A 15,964-nucleotide genomic window follows, 5' to 3' on the forward strand; every position below is an offset into this window, starting at 1 on the left:
TGTCTACTTGGAGCATGTTCAGCTGTAAACTTTCTCCTCTTGGCAAATGATAAACTTCTGAACTTTGAATTTTGACCTTGTAAACATCTAGCCACAAATGCCCAAGAATTATCCCTTAGTGGCTTGTATAGTTTGCATGCAAGTAACTGACTCTTAGAATGTAGTAAGCGGCTACTGGCCCATAGCTTTAACCTTCAGATTTACTGCCAGAACTTGCAGAAGTTCAGCGAGTACTTGTTGGTTAATACAAGGGAATTTAAAACTAACAAGTGGGCAGCAGGTCATTTTTAGCAACAGGAAAAATTTGTGAAACTTCAAGGAGATCTTGGACTAAAAATATGCTGAACCTGAGTGACATAAGTGCTTATACTGTGTTTACCACATTCTTGGTAGAACAGTTTTATTCTTGCCAACTTCTTACCATATCCATACTATCTGTTTCAGTTGGTCGCAAGCTACGCAGACAGGTGTCGAGGCTTCATTCTTCAGCAGAAGGTATTAATCTGTTTCCACTTAAGATTCAAACATTTAATTTAAAAGCCCAGTAATTTCCTGTTACTCTTCTCCCCAAACAGATGGGAATCTTGACACCATTTTCTTGGATGCAGTAAATCCTCACTACATGAAATCCTCTGGTAAGTGCATCTTCTTGGATACAGGAGACCTGGTAAGTGTTGAGGGGCTATGCAGCTCTGGTACCATTTGTTAAACTTTTCCAGTGCATGATGTATACCAAACTGTAACTTGATGCAAATCTGCTCATACAACTGAATGAATGTGGAAGCGGCAAGGTAATGGTACACATTGAAGGGTGCATGTGCAATTGGCATACTAACTGCACACCCATCTGTGATGGCAAGATGGGTACCTTCTATTTATTCTATGAGAATGCATAGTGATTTATGCAAGTACCAAAATATGTTTCTGTAGAGTTCCATCCAAGTTGTCTGAATATAATAAACCAGAGCATCAGTTTGTAGGCCTACTGTGGCACTCTAATACAGTAGTTATGCAACAATTCACTAAATTGTCAAAATATCTGGACTACATTTGATACAGAGGAGTAGAATAGTCTTCAGTGTGATTTCCCCCTTTTGGAAAGGGGCTGGTTATAGCTGTAACGAAGGGTCTTAACTAGATTCTATTTCTGAACCAATATTGTACTCTGCCACTTAACCAGTGATGGAAACTGGATATAAAAATAATTTGCCTTTTAAGGACTTGCACAAAGCTCAGTGGAAGTTAGCTTGACTATTTTGCCTGTTTTATATACAGGGGCATTTGGTTGTTGCATCAAAGATCACAATTCTGTAAAGTTAACCCAATGTAAACAATGTGCTAACTTCCCCTCCCCCTAAATCAGAAATTTGCAACCCTATATACATTCTGTTGCATAAATTTCACATTCAAAGAAACTCATTTAGGACCACAAGTGTAGCCTAAATTCAAATGCCATCTCGAGAAATGCAGTGCAAATAACATGGATACAGTGGTATCAGAATAACAAAAAAATATAGTACATGCTTAACCCCTACCACATGGATGCTTTTCTCCAGCTGAATGCACAAAAGCAGGAGATGACCTCTTTGTAGCATTGCATAGTCTGATCCTATTGGGCACTGATGCTTCTAGGTGGTGGGTACGGTTTGCTTGAGAGGTAACAGACTAAGCAGCATGCAACAAGACCTTTAATGCTAAAGTAGGGCCTGTAATGTCGTCTGCAACCATGTCACTTCACTTCTACTGAAATGGAGCAGAAACCTCTTCCTTAATTCCATTTTGTCCAGGATAGGTCCACTTTTTGCACTTTGTGCAGTTGCAGCAATTGAGATTATATTTAGGAAAATGGTGACTACAGCATAAGCTTGGCTCAAATGTTCTGATTTTTAACAACTGCACATAATTTTTCTATAAAGTACTCTCCATTCCTTTAATGTAGTAACAGCCCAAAGGTAATGTCAAAGTTGCTAGCTAAAATATCTTAAAATTCATTGAGATCCTCCTGTGTAGTGCACACTCCATTGAAATGGGCGAGTTTAAATAGATGGCTTGTTCATTCATTATTCCCCTCATTTACCAGGTCTACAGGACCTGCGTTGGTCACTGCTGGGTGCAACCCACCCTATGTTTGGGGCCTGTGAGTAGATTGAAGATGCTGGTGAAACACCATAATGCTGCCAAGGAGTGTCCTGATCTCTCACCCCCACAGCAGCTTTACAAGCTCTGCAATGGCTCCCATTGGAAAGTGGTAGGTTGTGTAAATGTCTACATGACCAATAGCACATGTAGTACAGAGCTTGCTAGGATTTTTATGCTGTTAGGTAGACTCAGGCCTTCCCAGGTTGGCATTTACTTGCTTGCAAATAAGTTGAGAACCACAATGTTAGTTTGCAGTTCATAATCTGTCAAATGCCAGAATATTCTGAAACAAAAACCAGCATTTCTCATCGGATACAAGTCTGAATTTTTTTGTTAAAATGTGGTATTCCCTCATACCATCTACTGCTCTCACACTTTGTTGCTGCTTTAAACTGCATGTATATAAATTCTGTTCAGTGCAACTGAATACTTTTATACTATGTACTCCTCTGGTCTGTTGGGTTTTTGTATGCAAAAAATAGTTTTGTGCAACTAGGCAGGCAACGCTCCCTGCTTTTTCATGAAAATGAAAATGCATCCTGCTGTAAGTGTTGCTTTCTCCCTCAGTGACCCACTATAATTGATCCTTTGTTAATTTCTGCACTCAATGTATCTAACATGTTAATCTAGAAGCCCCAGCCCTGTGAAACACTAAGCCTTAAATGAGCCCCAGGTAAGGCAGTGTGTTAAAACTAGCATCATAGATGTTGAGACCAGGTGATCTTTATAGTCACTAACATGATTTAAAACTACAATAGTACCTGCAGGGAAACTTTAGTATGGAAATGTGCTTGGAGGACAGCTATGCATGTGGAGTGCAGTTTTAAGCGACAATCTCATATAATGTTATGGTCTGTTCTGTTCAATATGTAAACTCACTGCCATGTCTGGGTCTTGTAGCTTGCAGGAGTCTAGGCTTCCTTTTTAATGATAAAGAAGCTATAATTTTACATGGTGTAAATGCTTATGGCTCAAGAGGGCCAGAAAAGCCAGATTGAGCACATGTCTGAAGGTATAAATGAAGACCGGAAAAGGCCGCTACATTATTGTCCAGGCTTGTCCTTCCTGGCAAGACAAGGCAGTAAAGTAGAAGCACCAGGTCCAAGTCATTGTTTTCCCTGGTGCTAACCAGTCTCCTTGGGAAGAATCTCCCCTTTTTATCTGAGTAAGCCCAGTGGACAGCTCCTCCTTTTTAGGGATGACCCAGGAGCAGTCTAAGTGACTTGCTGAAAGTTGCAGTATTTAAATAAGGCTCATTAAGTCTAGCTCTTGCAGCTGCTGCAGTTTATATGCCTAAGCTTCTGCACTGATCTGTCTGACTAATGCTGACTTTTCAGGGTCTGAAGATCGCCCACCATTAGGAGTTGGGAGCTGAGGAAGGGTAGGGAGGCAGTCCTTACAGAAGGCTATGCTCAGCCTTTCATCTTTTCCAGAGCTGCTCTGCATGCAGTAGCTTTAATGCAGGCTGGATGTGATGACTATATGTAGCTTCTCATTAGAAAAGTGGTGGGCAACAATTTTGTGCCCTTCCTCATTGGTGTGCAGCCTTTTCACCTTAAAGGTATCAGGTGCACATCTACCCTATGGACCAGTTTCTTTTGCAGCAAGTGGAGTATTTATTAACTTTGTAACCGTTGCTGTACATCCAATGGTATCAGACTGACAATGATACAGCAGCAGTGGTTGGGGGGGGGGGGTCTGCAACAAGTACACCCAGGAGTCCAAATCTCTGCCTGTATGCATGACCAGAGTAGCACAAATGTTCCAGAGGAATGCCTTTGTGGATGCTAAATCACTTCCATATTTTTCAAGGGAACCAGATCAGACTGGTACCTCGTGGTTCTGTGCTGCTTTACAAATTGCATATTGGGGTGGTTAGTATCACTCTGCCTGTCCATGCTTTAGACATGCAAGCAGTTTATAGAGAGGAAAAGTGCAATTGGTGGGTACCCATGCATAAGTGGTCCAAATGGGACACTGCAAAAATACTGAGCCTCAAAGGATTCAAAGTTTCCAGTATTTAAATCCAAAAAAGCATGCATGTAGGGCTGGATATAAATGACTTTAGCCTTTTGTTGAATAAAGGCTCCTAGTCTTTAGTGTTTATGCCATCAGGAATACTTATTGATTGGGTTACATGGGTTACATGGAAATGTGAACAGTCTTGGTGTGTAAAGGGATTTGAAATGCATTCTCCCCCTAGTTAATGCATGAACACGATGCAAGTGTGGCAACAGAAGTAGCAGAGTTTCCAGGCATAAATGTGCTGCTCCCTCTCCAAAGTCCCAGAACGAAGCACAAAGCTGAGCAATTAAGCAAAAATGGCAACTAATCCATAATGTGGACAAGAGTAAAACTGTGGTGGTTTACACTTTTGGCTGTTGTGGTTTTATATGAATATGAACAAGAATAGTCATTTTCATGTTAAGTCTGGTACTCTCTGCAGTATGGTGAATGGAGTTCTGGGTTTGGAAGGCTATTAACATTGCTTGTGATCCTGCAGCTAGCACATGGGAGGACCCTGCAGCTCACTGATGGGCAAACCTATGTAGTACATGACCTCTGCACAAGTAACATTTTACTGGGAAAGTTTGGGTGGGAGAGCCCACTTTCAGTGGAAGCCTGGGGAGAAACACTAAAGACTAAACTAGCAACCTTGCTGGTGAAGATGTTTGAGATGTAATGGGGAGCATGGCTTGTTATAACATACAGAGGCCAGGTCTACTTTGAAAGCTTAAAACAGCAAATGCATATGCATAGAGACTGCGAATCGTCATTGTAAACAAATCTCTGTAGGTGGAGATTTACCATTTACTTCAATGTAGTGCGATCTTGGAGTTGGTATATTAAGTAGTGGGGGTGCAGGGGGACTTGCCCCCCTGCTTACAGCTGTTGCATGTCATGTTCGTTGTGTAGTTGAGTTATTGTGCAGTTCAGTTATTATTTCTATTGTTTTTTCTGTTCGATGCATATGCATTTGTGGTTTTAAGCTTTTGCGTAAAAGTAGACCCCAGAGGCCTAATAAGGTGCCTGGTATATCAGAGGTCTGTACCCTGGGTTGACTTTGTTCAGTGTACATTCCACTTCTGGAATTTGGCTAATCTTTCCTTCAAAATCAGCAACAAGTGCCATTTCCACCAGTCCCTAGTCCTTTACTGATGTGACATTTCATTTTTCCATAATCTCTTGATGCAAACATACTCTGGATAGATAAGAGTTAAAAGCCCATCTGAAACTTGTAACACTTGGCATGATTGGAAATGTAACAATTGTACTTGTTTTACTTGGCAGGGTTGCAGAGTTGACAGTCTCCATAGATTTAACACCATTTCAAACCAAGGAGGTCTTGCATGGACCTAATCCCCTCTCCCATTAGGTGGGTTACTTTCCAAAGAACAGTATCTGCATCTACCTCTACTAGGCAAGTCCCTCCCTTTTGACCTGCTTTTTGCAGACTATTACTGAAATGTACTACATTCCTCATTAACCACCCCCCACCATACACTACATCCCTTTTACTTCACGTGTTTTAGAGGCAATGATATTGACTCTGCTTTGCTCAAATTCCTGTCAATCTTGACTTGAGCAAGCCAAACCCTCATGTGTCACATGACTGCCTAGATTTGCACCTTGCTTATCCTCCAGAAAAATATAAACTATATCCATCCAACTTTCCTAGTACATCTACCCAAGAGTTCTGGTCAGGTTGTTACACAAACAGCTAGCCTGTCTCTCAACCCCCTGGTTAGACTAATGAATTGCTACTATGGGCTCCAACTCAGTTCAGTTTCGGGTCCATCCTAATCCTTTATTTTCTTTATGAAACTTGGATGTGACTTTCCTTTCTGTGCAGATTCATTATCAATCTGTCTATTGCAATGGGACCTACAATCTGACCACTGTGTAATCCTACAGTGGATTAACTATTGCAAAATAAAATACATGCTGTAGAAGCAGTCTCCAACCTGTATTAGTTCTAGTGTCCCACAGAGCACTTTTACTACCAGTAAACTTTTGGGCCAGGATTTTTTCCCAGTTGCAGCAAGATCTGCTATAGGCAGGTCTTTTAATTGCAGCTGTCTCCATAAATAGCACCAAAAGTATTCAATCCATTGCCAACAAAATATGCAGGTTTATATAGGCATAAACATAAATCAAAATGGCTGCATGTCAAACAGCTGACTTCATGTCTGGCTCTTCATTATTTAAACTGTTCCTTCATGCTTTTTTAGTCAACATGTGCCTTGAATGATTCAGATCAATCTGAGTAGTTTCTGTAAATGATGTACAAAAAAATTGAAGTTTTGACTTTTGTATTCCTCCATCTTGTGCATCAGTCATCAGCTGAGCATAAGTGACACATGGATGAAACACTAGCGGAGTCATGTGTGTTGCACCTTTTTGACCATATGTTTCCCTGCAACTAAACTCTAGTAGGTACCATTATGGCACTAAAATGACTTGTGTACATGAAAAATGCATTCCTGTGTATCAATGTGCTGCCTTTAAAACAAGAGGGTGCGATCACTAATGCCCCCACTCTAGAAATGCTGGTTGGGCACATTTCTGTTTCCCTGTGTTCAAGGGAAATTCCATCCGTAAGCTTTTTGTTTACATAAACTTTTCATACAAGCCAAAATGTCATGCTTCGGATATTCAGCTGCTAGGCAAACATTGGGTCTCACTGAGAAATGACATGCAGCCGACAGTAATTGGCTTGGGCAGGGATCCTCCTACTGCCATTTTAAACTGCTCAGAACATCATGGTACTGTGGGGGGGGGTGCACCTTTAATCAGAACTTGTTGGGGGAGGTCATGTACTCCTGTATTAAGACTGGATGACTGCTTTCTCTGCTGGTTGTAATGGCATGAAGAGCACCCCTTTGGTGGCAACATGTACTTGAGGCACATCACATGGTACTGTGCTGCCTACTAGGCACAAATGCAACACCAATTGACTGCATTAGGTTGGGGCACTGAGTTTTGCTTCATGATCTGTTAATTGTTTTGTAATTTATACATGCAGCTGACTGGGGGGGTGGCAGTCTTAAGCTACATCTGTAATCAATCAGGGTCTCAGACTTGCATCTATGCCTTTACTGTAGCATTCCTCTTAGGCAGTAGACCTAAAGGCCACACTGGTTGTGTAGATGCTCAGTCAGAATTGGCAAACCTCTGTCCTAAGTGGTAGAGAGCAAGGACAAAATCTGGATTTCTCCCTTCAGGAGATTACTTGAGCCTGCAGTAAATTGCCAGTCTCAGTGGTGATTCTAACAGACTGGCAAGGCTATAAGATCTGAATGTCTGTACAATAACTAGGTACATTAGACCAAGCGTTTACCAGAATGAGAGGACATTGAGGTCAGAGTTCATGCTAATCTCAAACTAAAATCATCTGGTAGACTGAGCAAGATGCAGCCAGCTTAGCAGCTTCAGTATAAAGCATTCCCTGCTTTTTCTGTGCAGCTGCCTTGCCACAGCTTGGTGGGGGTGGGATGGATATTCTATGTACACAGTCTTAACTGTGAAATATTTTTCTGCAGCTTGTGCTTTGAGGATGAAAATGTAGTTTGTATAGTGAGACTATGCTGAGCTGAACAGGGTCCACTTTTCCAGAAAAAAATCTACAAAATTATCTAATACAAAAGATCCTAAAGTCACCTAAATGAGATCCAATTTCTGAATAGTATAATTTGAATTTCCAAATTTATTTTTATTTTACATTTGTTGACTGGGATAGTTCGACTGGATATATGTCCATTTTCAAAGGAGGCCCAGGGAGAAAAGCTCGGATCATAACACAGAACAATTGGTAAGTTTCATAAAGGTTACAGACCCAAGCAAATCTTATTGTATACATAATGCCTTCTTACATTTGGGTTCAAGACTCATTGAGCAGTAGCTTATACAATTGACCCTTCCTGGAATGGTGTGGGTAGAAGTAAAAACCGCTGTAGGTACGGCACCTAGGTAATGGACACTAGTGTGGATTAGTGCAAGGACATAACCAGTGTGTTTTGTAGTTTTGTTTTTGAATAGGGTTAGTGAGGGTTTTGAGTAAAGTCAGCTGGGAGCAGGTTCCATGTCTTTCCAACAGAGTCCCCAGCTGAGTAGTTGGAAAAGTTTGAAACTGGAGTCTAGTGGATGAGCAGAGTGGCCAGTTACTGTAGGGGCTGATATTTAGTGCAGGTTTTATTTTTCTGGTCGGTAAAGGACTTTATGCAACACTATGCACTGGTTGAACTGTAGGTTAGGCAGTTCAAGTCAGCCTAGAAGATTTAGGTTGTGGCAGTGTTGCATCCAGTAGGCTGTGCCAGTAGCAAATCTTGCAATGTGGTTATAGCAGGATGATCTGTTTTGTCTAAGTTGGAGAACAGAGGTGAGGCAGAGTAGAGTTGATAGTAGCTGGGATCGGGCAATTGCAGTTATAGCAGGTTGTGTAAGGAAAGATTTGATCCTGTAAAAAGCTGAATTTTTTGATTGTTTCATCAAACTATCAACTGACACCCCCCAATAGTTTGGGCATCTGGGGAGATAATAGTGCCATTGTTGGCTACTATGTTGAATGGAGGGGGTTCCTGCGTGTGGACTAAAATAGAAGCAGCTTGGTTTTGTTGGGGTTGACTGGAATGCCAGTTTTCCACTGTATTGAAGGAATTTTGGGTTAATGTGTAGATTAGCTGGGGAGGTGGTAGAACAAATCAAAGTGGAGTCATCCAATGCAGGTAGCATCTGGGATTACTGTATGAAGGTTGTTGGTGAAGATGGAGAAAAGGGGTCCTAGTATAGAGCCCTGTGGGACTTCTAGTGTGATGGGTAGGTGGGATGATAGCTTGTCCTGTCATAGGACTGCCTGTTGCCTGCCCTGCAGGTAGGATTGAAACCACTGGAGTGCATGGCTTAAGGAGAGGGCCTTCAAGGTATTTATAAGCATGTTGTGGTAAACCATGTCAAAGGCCTTAGAGTGCTGAGTTTTATTACAGTTGTGGTTTATAACGGAGAGGACTACTGAGGTACTGTGGTGTGGCCTGAAGCCATGCTGAGTTGGACAGCAGCTTGTTCTGTGGGAGTGCATGAGCTGTGTACACCTCCATAATTTTAGCTAGTAACAATTGCTATGGGCAAGTTTGACAGTTCAGTGGAACTGCCTCCTTTGAGAGGTATGACTGAGATTTTTCATAGTGGGGATGGTAGCTTCAGATTTAGTTTGGTTGATCAAGATTGAGCCTGGGTATGCTATGGTGTCTGCAGCCTTTTCCAAATAGTCTGCAGGGAGGAGGTTTGCAGCCAGAGTGGTTGGTCTTTAAGTTGGGGCCTGAAGCTAAAGGATGCTGGGGTACTGGGTGTGGCTGCATTTATTGGAGCCACTGGGAGTGAGTTGGCTGGCCAGAGACTAGATAGTCTCTGAAGAAGCTATTTAAGGTGTTGGCAATGTCCTCTGGGGATTTTTTTTTTTGGAAGCAGAGGGGGAGTGGGGTGGTTTGGCCTAGGTGAAGCAGTTTTATTCCTGCCTAGACCTTTTGAGGTTTTTTAGATGGCAGTAGTTATCTAAAGTTGTGGATTTTTTGGCATTCCTTAATTGTCTAAATCTTCAAGTGGGGTTTTGTAGTTCGGTAGGTGGCCCATGTTTCCAAGTAATTTGGATTTGGTATCTTTAGAAAGCCACAGTGCAGTATTTAATTTGGTTCTAAGAGCAGTGTGGGAGCATAGTCAAGAATAGCAGTGTGGGAGCATAGTCAAGAATAGCAAGGAATTTAAAGTTTGATTCATCTAGGGGGAGACTTTTTAGGACTGACCAGTTATAGGGGGAGACTTTTTAGGACTGACCAGTTACATACCTTAAAGTTAATTTTGAAAATTGGTGAGAAAGTTCTATAGGTGGAGTGGTAGGAGTTATTCACCTTTAGTTTTATTATATAGGTGAGACAGTGGTCACTTAGGTGGTAATCGGGCAGAGTGCCTGGTTGTGGAGATGGTTATTGAGCATCCAGTCTATGGGTTTTCCTGTCGTAGTGGGGGAGGTTATGATCTGAGTAAACCCATAGAGGTTTACATGGGTTGTGGGGGTTTCAAAGGAACAGGTGTTCAGTTTGTTGAAATCCCCTGAGAACAATGGCTTCTTGAAGGCAGTTTTTGGATAACCAATACAAGTCTTCTAGGGCATCTGTTCCTCCCCAGGGGTGTGTAGACGGACTGTTTATACTTTTTGTTAACTTGTAGTTCTGTGAAGAATTTCAGCATTATTAACCTGAGGTGGTGGTTGAGTGTCTGGTGGCAGGGTAGATTTGTAAAGTATGGCTATCCCACCACCCTTTCTAGAGGGATGATCTTGTCAAAATGTATACCCTGATATAAAGCCTGTAACCACCTTCATTTGTGTTTAATCTTTTCCAAGCTGATGGTAACTCCCAACTTGTGATCAAACCTTCACTCTTGATCACAATAGAGATCACATGCCTACTGGGGGGATTGTGTGGCTCCCTCTACTTCCCTGTTATGAGCTGCTACAAGAGTGGACAGTTAACCATATCTCAAAAATAATCCACTGAGTATATCTAATTGCCAGTAAGGCAGGTTAGCTTATTATTCATTGTAATTGCCCACAGACCAGGTATAACTAGCCATCCTGGTACAAGTGGAAGGTTGCTAAAATACCAGACTACACTAGGAAATCCACACGTGGACACATCCTATGGGGAATTTGGAAGATTACCAGTTCACTGACATTTCTTGGCTATGGGAGGAAGCAGATCCCTTCTGAAACACCTGTAGAATCTGCATACAAATGCACCAACTCAGAACCCAAGATAACTAGTACTAAGTTAGCAATACTAGCTGCTGTGTTATGCCCTCATCCCTGGCTGAAATGTGTGTTCTTCAGTGCTTAGTTTGCACTAAAATGCATTTTACTCTATACACCACAAACAAATTTCAAACCAATAGAAGTACAGCAACAATAAAACTAAACAATTGAGTACTTGTTTCATAGAAAGGCCTAAACGTATCATTCAGTCTAGGGGCCATATCTGACAGTTGATCCATCTATATTCAACATTCTCTTGTGATCAACATGATATCCCCTATGATATCCCCTCTAATACTATCATTTACTAAATACAAAGCTAGGTGATGAACCTACAATTCTTTCTACACCAGTTCTACGTAGTGTAGATCAGTTTTATCTTGTGTTGGAAAACGACTTATTTGCACTTGTCACCCAGCCCATCAAAAAAAATCTCACTGAGCAGATGACTGTCCAGGCTTAACATGGAATACAAAACTTGATTCACCGGCTCATTTGTATGTTTGTGGCTAGAAGCTACCCTACTGAGTTACTTAATACTATCCAAAGTAGTAATATATTTACTTTGGGATTGTTTTTTGCCAATTCTGAAAATCTTCCCAACTGGCTGAACCTAATTCAGTACCAGAAATGGAAGGGTCAAAACGGTTATTTGCTCCTCATTATTTTTCTATTCCTTTCAGTATGGCTGTATCCAAATATATTTAGTAAAATTCAACTGGGAAATTATTTTTCTGCCTGATTTGAAGGAACTATTGGGGTCAACTCCTTGTGATAGTGTACAGTAAAGGCAGAAACAAGGCAGAAACATCTTCATTGGAGAAGGATGCTGGCAGTTAAACCACCAAAGGTATTGTGTAAATGTGGAAGCTACAAAATTAGTAGGCTTATACATGAGGGGGCATGTCAACAGAACCATTGGATGCACTGGTAATTAATGTCCAAACTTTTTTCCATTATTGACCATGTTATTGTGGAGCCATACAAGGGGGATTTTGAATTGCTTCAATTCAAGGAATTAACGAGGCGAGGCTTAATGCCTCTGTGCCAGCAGGTATTAATGAGGTTTTGTCCTTAGCGTGTCTGAAGAGCACACTTTTTGTACATGATTCTACTAAATATGCTACCAATATTGCATACATTAATATCTAGGTTTAGTTTCAGCACCCTGTTTAAGCACCATTTTGTGTACATTCCTCATGCAGAGTACACTTGTCAGTATAGACTAGTTTATGGAATGAGCAAAGATTTATAGTTTCTATAGTTCGAAATTGGCATGGTCTTCATAATTTGTGTATAGCTTGCATATACCTTTATTCATACAAGTATTTTCGTTACTGTAACATGAATGCACATTCAAAACCATTAATTTTAATGTCAACATTTTATCATTGTATATCTTCATTTTTCATGAACTTTACTGCCAAATGCTAATGTTTTGTGAAACCTGTCTTAAATTATCTTTTGCTTTAATGCTGTTTTACATTGAGTTCAGGTTATTTAACCAGTGATTTTAATGGGATTATTAACTCTAAATATAACGCACAAAGCGCTGTTATGTTCAATGTATTTTTTTGTGGACGTAGTATAGTTCCTTTTGGTTTTTATTCTTGGACTTATTGGGTGTTTGCCAGTTTGGTTTTCTTGCTTTGGTGTTTTCTTGCTTTGGTGTTTTCTTGCTTAGAGTAGGAATGTGCTGTCGCAGCTGAGGTTCTGAATTTTTTTTATGGAATTCGCTGAGGCCATATTTGAAAGCATAATGGGTTGAAAGCCCCATTGTCTACCTGGCTGACAAATGGCTGAATCACCAGTTACGTTGGAGCTCTTCTAACAAGTGAGCTGGTGAAATGGGTAAGCAGTGATGTAGCTTACTCAAATGCCTGTTGCTGAATTGATCTGTAATGAAGCAGAGCATGCTGTAAGATTACATCTGCTGTAAGATTATATGATACGATGGGGTAAAAGGAGTTTCAAAGTGCAACTGAAAAGATGTTAAAATCTGGGCTCCCACAGAGGTTTATTTTAGGATCCAATGTGCTACTGTTCCAAATGACCCAAATGTGTGAATACTAATGCAAGAATAGGGCAGCAGTGACTAAATGTCCTCCTTGATCCCATAAATGAGTAGTTAATTTGTGATTGGGTAAATGTACAGCTTCATCTTAAAGACTTGGGCATATGCATTAACACAACAGTATACTGAATTCACAAGACCTTTAAGATGCTTGCTGGTCTCATTTCAATTGGAAGACTTCCTACCTGTGTGGGTACTGAAATCAATGTGCCAGAGCAAGTTCAAAGAAGGTTGTGCTACAAATTTGACTTGTATCTAATTACAAATTATGTAACAAATGAACCATTACAAGTATTAAGAGTCTGAATTGGCCAAAATATGGTAAACTGAATGTCTTGTACCTGTTTAGCTTCAAAAGAATGAAATTTGTCAGATTATCCCAGTAGTGTGGAATAAACTCCCTAGTCTTGTTAGGTAGGCTGAAATCAAGTGGGAATAGTTTTCCCAAGGAGTCAGTGTTCCACATTGGCCCTGGTTAGAACATGGATTCAGTCTCTGAATTCAGACTGCCATAAGACCACACCCCAAGTGATTACAGGGGTGGTAAAGGTTTCTCACAAAGTATGGATATTCTCACTCCTGAAAGGGAAGTTTCTAGGCTTAAAATGGCCAACAAGGGCAGCTAGTCTAGTACTTGCCCCCTGTATCGGGGAATGGATGTGGGTGGCATGTCACCCCATGTAGCTCTGGTTTCTCATCTTTCATGTCACACTTGCATATACAATGCTTTTTTCCCCAAGTGGTCTTTATTTCATATCAAATGTCTTGTGTTGTATTTCATATCAAATGTCTTGTGTTGTAATCCAGTGCAAGTTGAAGGTCAATTTATTTGCAAAATTATGCCCAACTGAACACTCATGACTGAAGGAGCCTAATTTTATCAAGAAAGTGAAATCTGATCCTAAGGGTTCACATCCTGTATAAAGGGAATGAATGTAAAACATTTCTTTAACCTCTCAAATGGTCAAACACACTAAAGCTAAGTGCCTCTCTGCAATTTGAACCCATCTGTCTTAAGCTAATCTGATTCAAGATGGCCCTGCTAGGCTAGTGTATTTTTTGAAAAGATTTACATCTGGGTATAAATAAACATTTCAGTTTACTAATGCTAAGGATAACTTGCAGTGAGCTGCAATACAGTCTAGGCCGTAATGTATCTTCATCAGATGAAAGTCTAGTGTGACAAAGTCAATAACATTCTCCCTCTTGGATTAATATCCAAGATGGGGAATCGCTTCATATTTCTCTTCAGACATCAAGACTCCTTTGTTGAAACTAAAGGTCCTTCTGAAGGGCAGTAAATGGCCTTGTACAATAAGATGTTGTAAACTGTCGTATGTCCAATGCTGCCCAGCAATCCTGGTGGTGAAGCAATTGCTGGCAGAGCAGTAATGGCACAAACATTCCCAGGTTTTAGTAGCTTGCAACTTGCAGCAGCCAGTTATGTGGCACAATAGTTGAAGAGAATGAGTTCATATGAAAACAGGCCACGTTACAGCTGTAGACCAACTAGGAGATGCTTCTAGTTGACAACCGGTTAACTGCCATCTTGAATAGTGCTGCACTGATGGGTTAAGTTTTGAAGGCACTTGAGCAGCAGAACATAGAAGCCCATGCACATGATTGCGTAGGACTGAGCTAGGTAATAGTTTAGACAACCCTAGGTCAGTGTGCTGTGCTCTGGTGGCTGGTACATATGAAATGAGCATTTTTAAGATTCACTCAATCCCCCCCCCCCTGTAGATTATGGAGCTGCTTGTAGGTGCTAGACTGTGTAGCACCAAAACTAGATGTGGAAATGGAATGAGTAAGTGTGGTATGCCAAAGTTTTCCATAGGACTGAAAGTAAGAGCAGCAGGGTTCCTCTTCACCCCAGGTGTGCCTTTAATTTGGCAGGAGGCAGGACTGTTGCGGTTTTTGTGGCATCAAAATGTTTCTCTGGTACATCAGTTGCATAATGTTGTATTTCATGTGTGATCTACTGTCTAAACCCAATAGCAGTTTGAAGCATCTCTACTGTACAGATGTGAGAAAATGTGTTGAGCGAATATCTGCAAGTTTTGCAGTCAGTGAAATGAAAGGGGCAGACTGGTTTGTTCCCTAAACAAAGGCTGCTCCTTGCATGTTCATAGTTCACTAATGTATATTTTGATACTGTTCTTGTATTATAAAAAAAGTTACTGACCTGTTTATGGCTGTCACCTTGCACTGGCCTTGTCCAAAATTGACAAGACTGATTTTGGGAGGTGGGCTAGGTTTCATTTTGACATTTCCTGTTTCTGGTTCTGACAATCTCCCTTTTCTTTTTAGGTGAAGAAATCCATGCGACACTGGTTTGGTTTCTGCCAGTAGGATTGCTGGTTGTCTTTCAAATACTTGTGTGTTAATTTAACTATCTGCAGCACTCTGCATATTTAGAATGAAACAAAATAAAATTGTAACAAAATGCATCTGCTGGTGGTAAATGGACTTTATGTATTGCTGACAGTTTGCATATTAACATTTAATTCAATAGCTTGGTCCATGTATCTAGGACACCTAAAGGTGCATATGATTTGGGTTCAGCTGTACAACATGATGGGTCCCAATAGGATAGGAGTTCCACTGAAGGCCAGAACAAGAATGTATGTTGGAATCATTTGTCAGTCTTACATGAGCACAACAGTTTGAACATAGGACATTAACCACACCTCTAATACAGCAATGCTCTTACTAGGGAAATGTAACCATAGCAGCAGGTGTAACCATAGCAGCAGGTGTGAGTGGCAGCTGTGGTGTCAGCAGGTGAGTGGCAGCTGTGGTGTACAAACTCATTTACATGCAACATGCTGAGGGCAGCGTTCATAGGTTCATAGATTGGTACTAAGCTAACTGCCCTTGTGAGCCATTTTAAGCCTAGCCAATTATCCCTCATGAGACTCAAACCCTGCACCTTGTGTTGTACCCTG

General features: G+C 40.9%; 1 protein-coding gene across 2 annotated transcripts in view; it reads left to right on the plus strand.

The window, feature by feature from the left end:
* Nucleotides 1–15,466, plus strand: part of LOC122805848 — a 116,469-nt gene extending 101,003 nt beyond the window's left edge. The window contains exons 18-20 of one of the 2 annotated variants that reach the window (XM_044076104.1): nt 445–495; nt 576–667; nt 15,327–15,466. In XM_044076104.1, coding sequence (XP_043932039.1) covers nt 445–495; nt 576–667; nt 15,327–15,368 — 185 coding nt within the window. In that variant the 3' untranslated portion in view covers nt 15,369–15,466. The remainder of the gene's footprint in view (nt 1–444; nt 496–575; nt 668–15,326) is intronic. The other variant, XM_044076103.1, reaches the window with a different exon arrangement.
* The last annotated feature ends 498 nt before the right edge of the window (nt 15,467–15,964 follow it).

Source organism: Protopterus annectens, chromosome 7.part0 (genome assembly GCF_019279795.1).
Source record: "Protopterus annectens isolate FY-2018-M chromosome 7.part0, PAN1.0, whole genome shotgun sequence".
NCBI classification, from domain to species: domain Eukaryota; kingdom Metazoa; phylum Chordata; order Ceratodontiformes; family Protopteridae; genus Protopterus; species Protopterus annectens.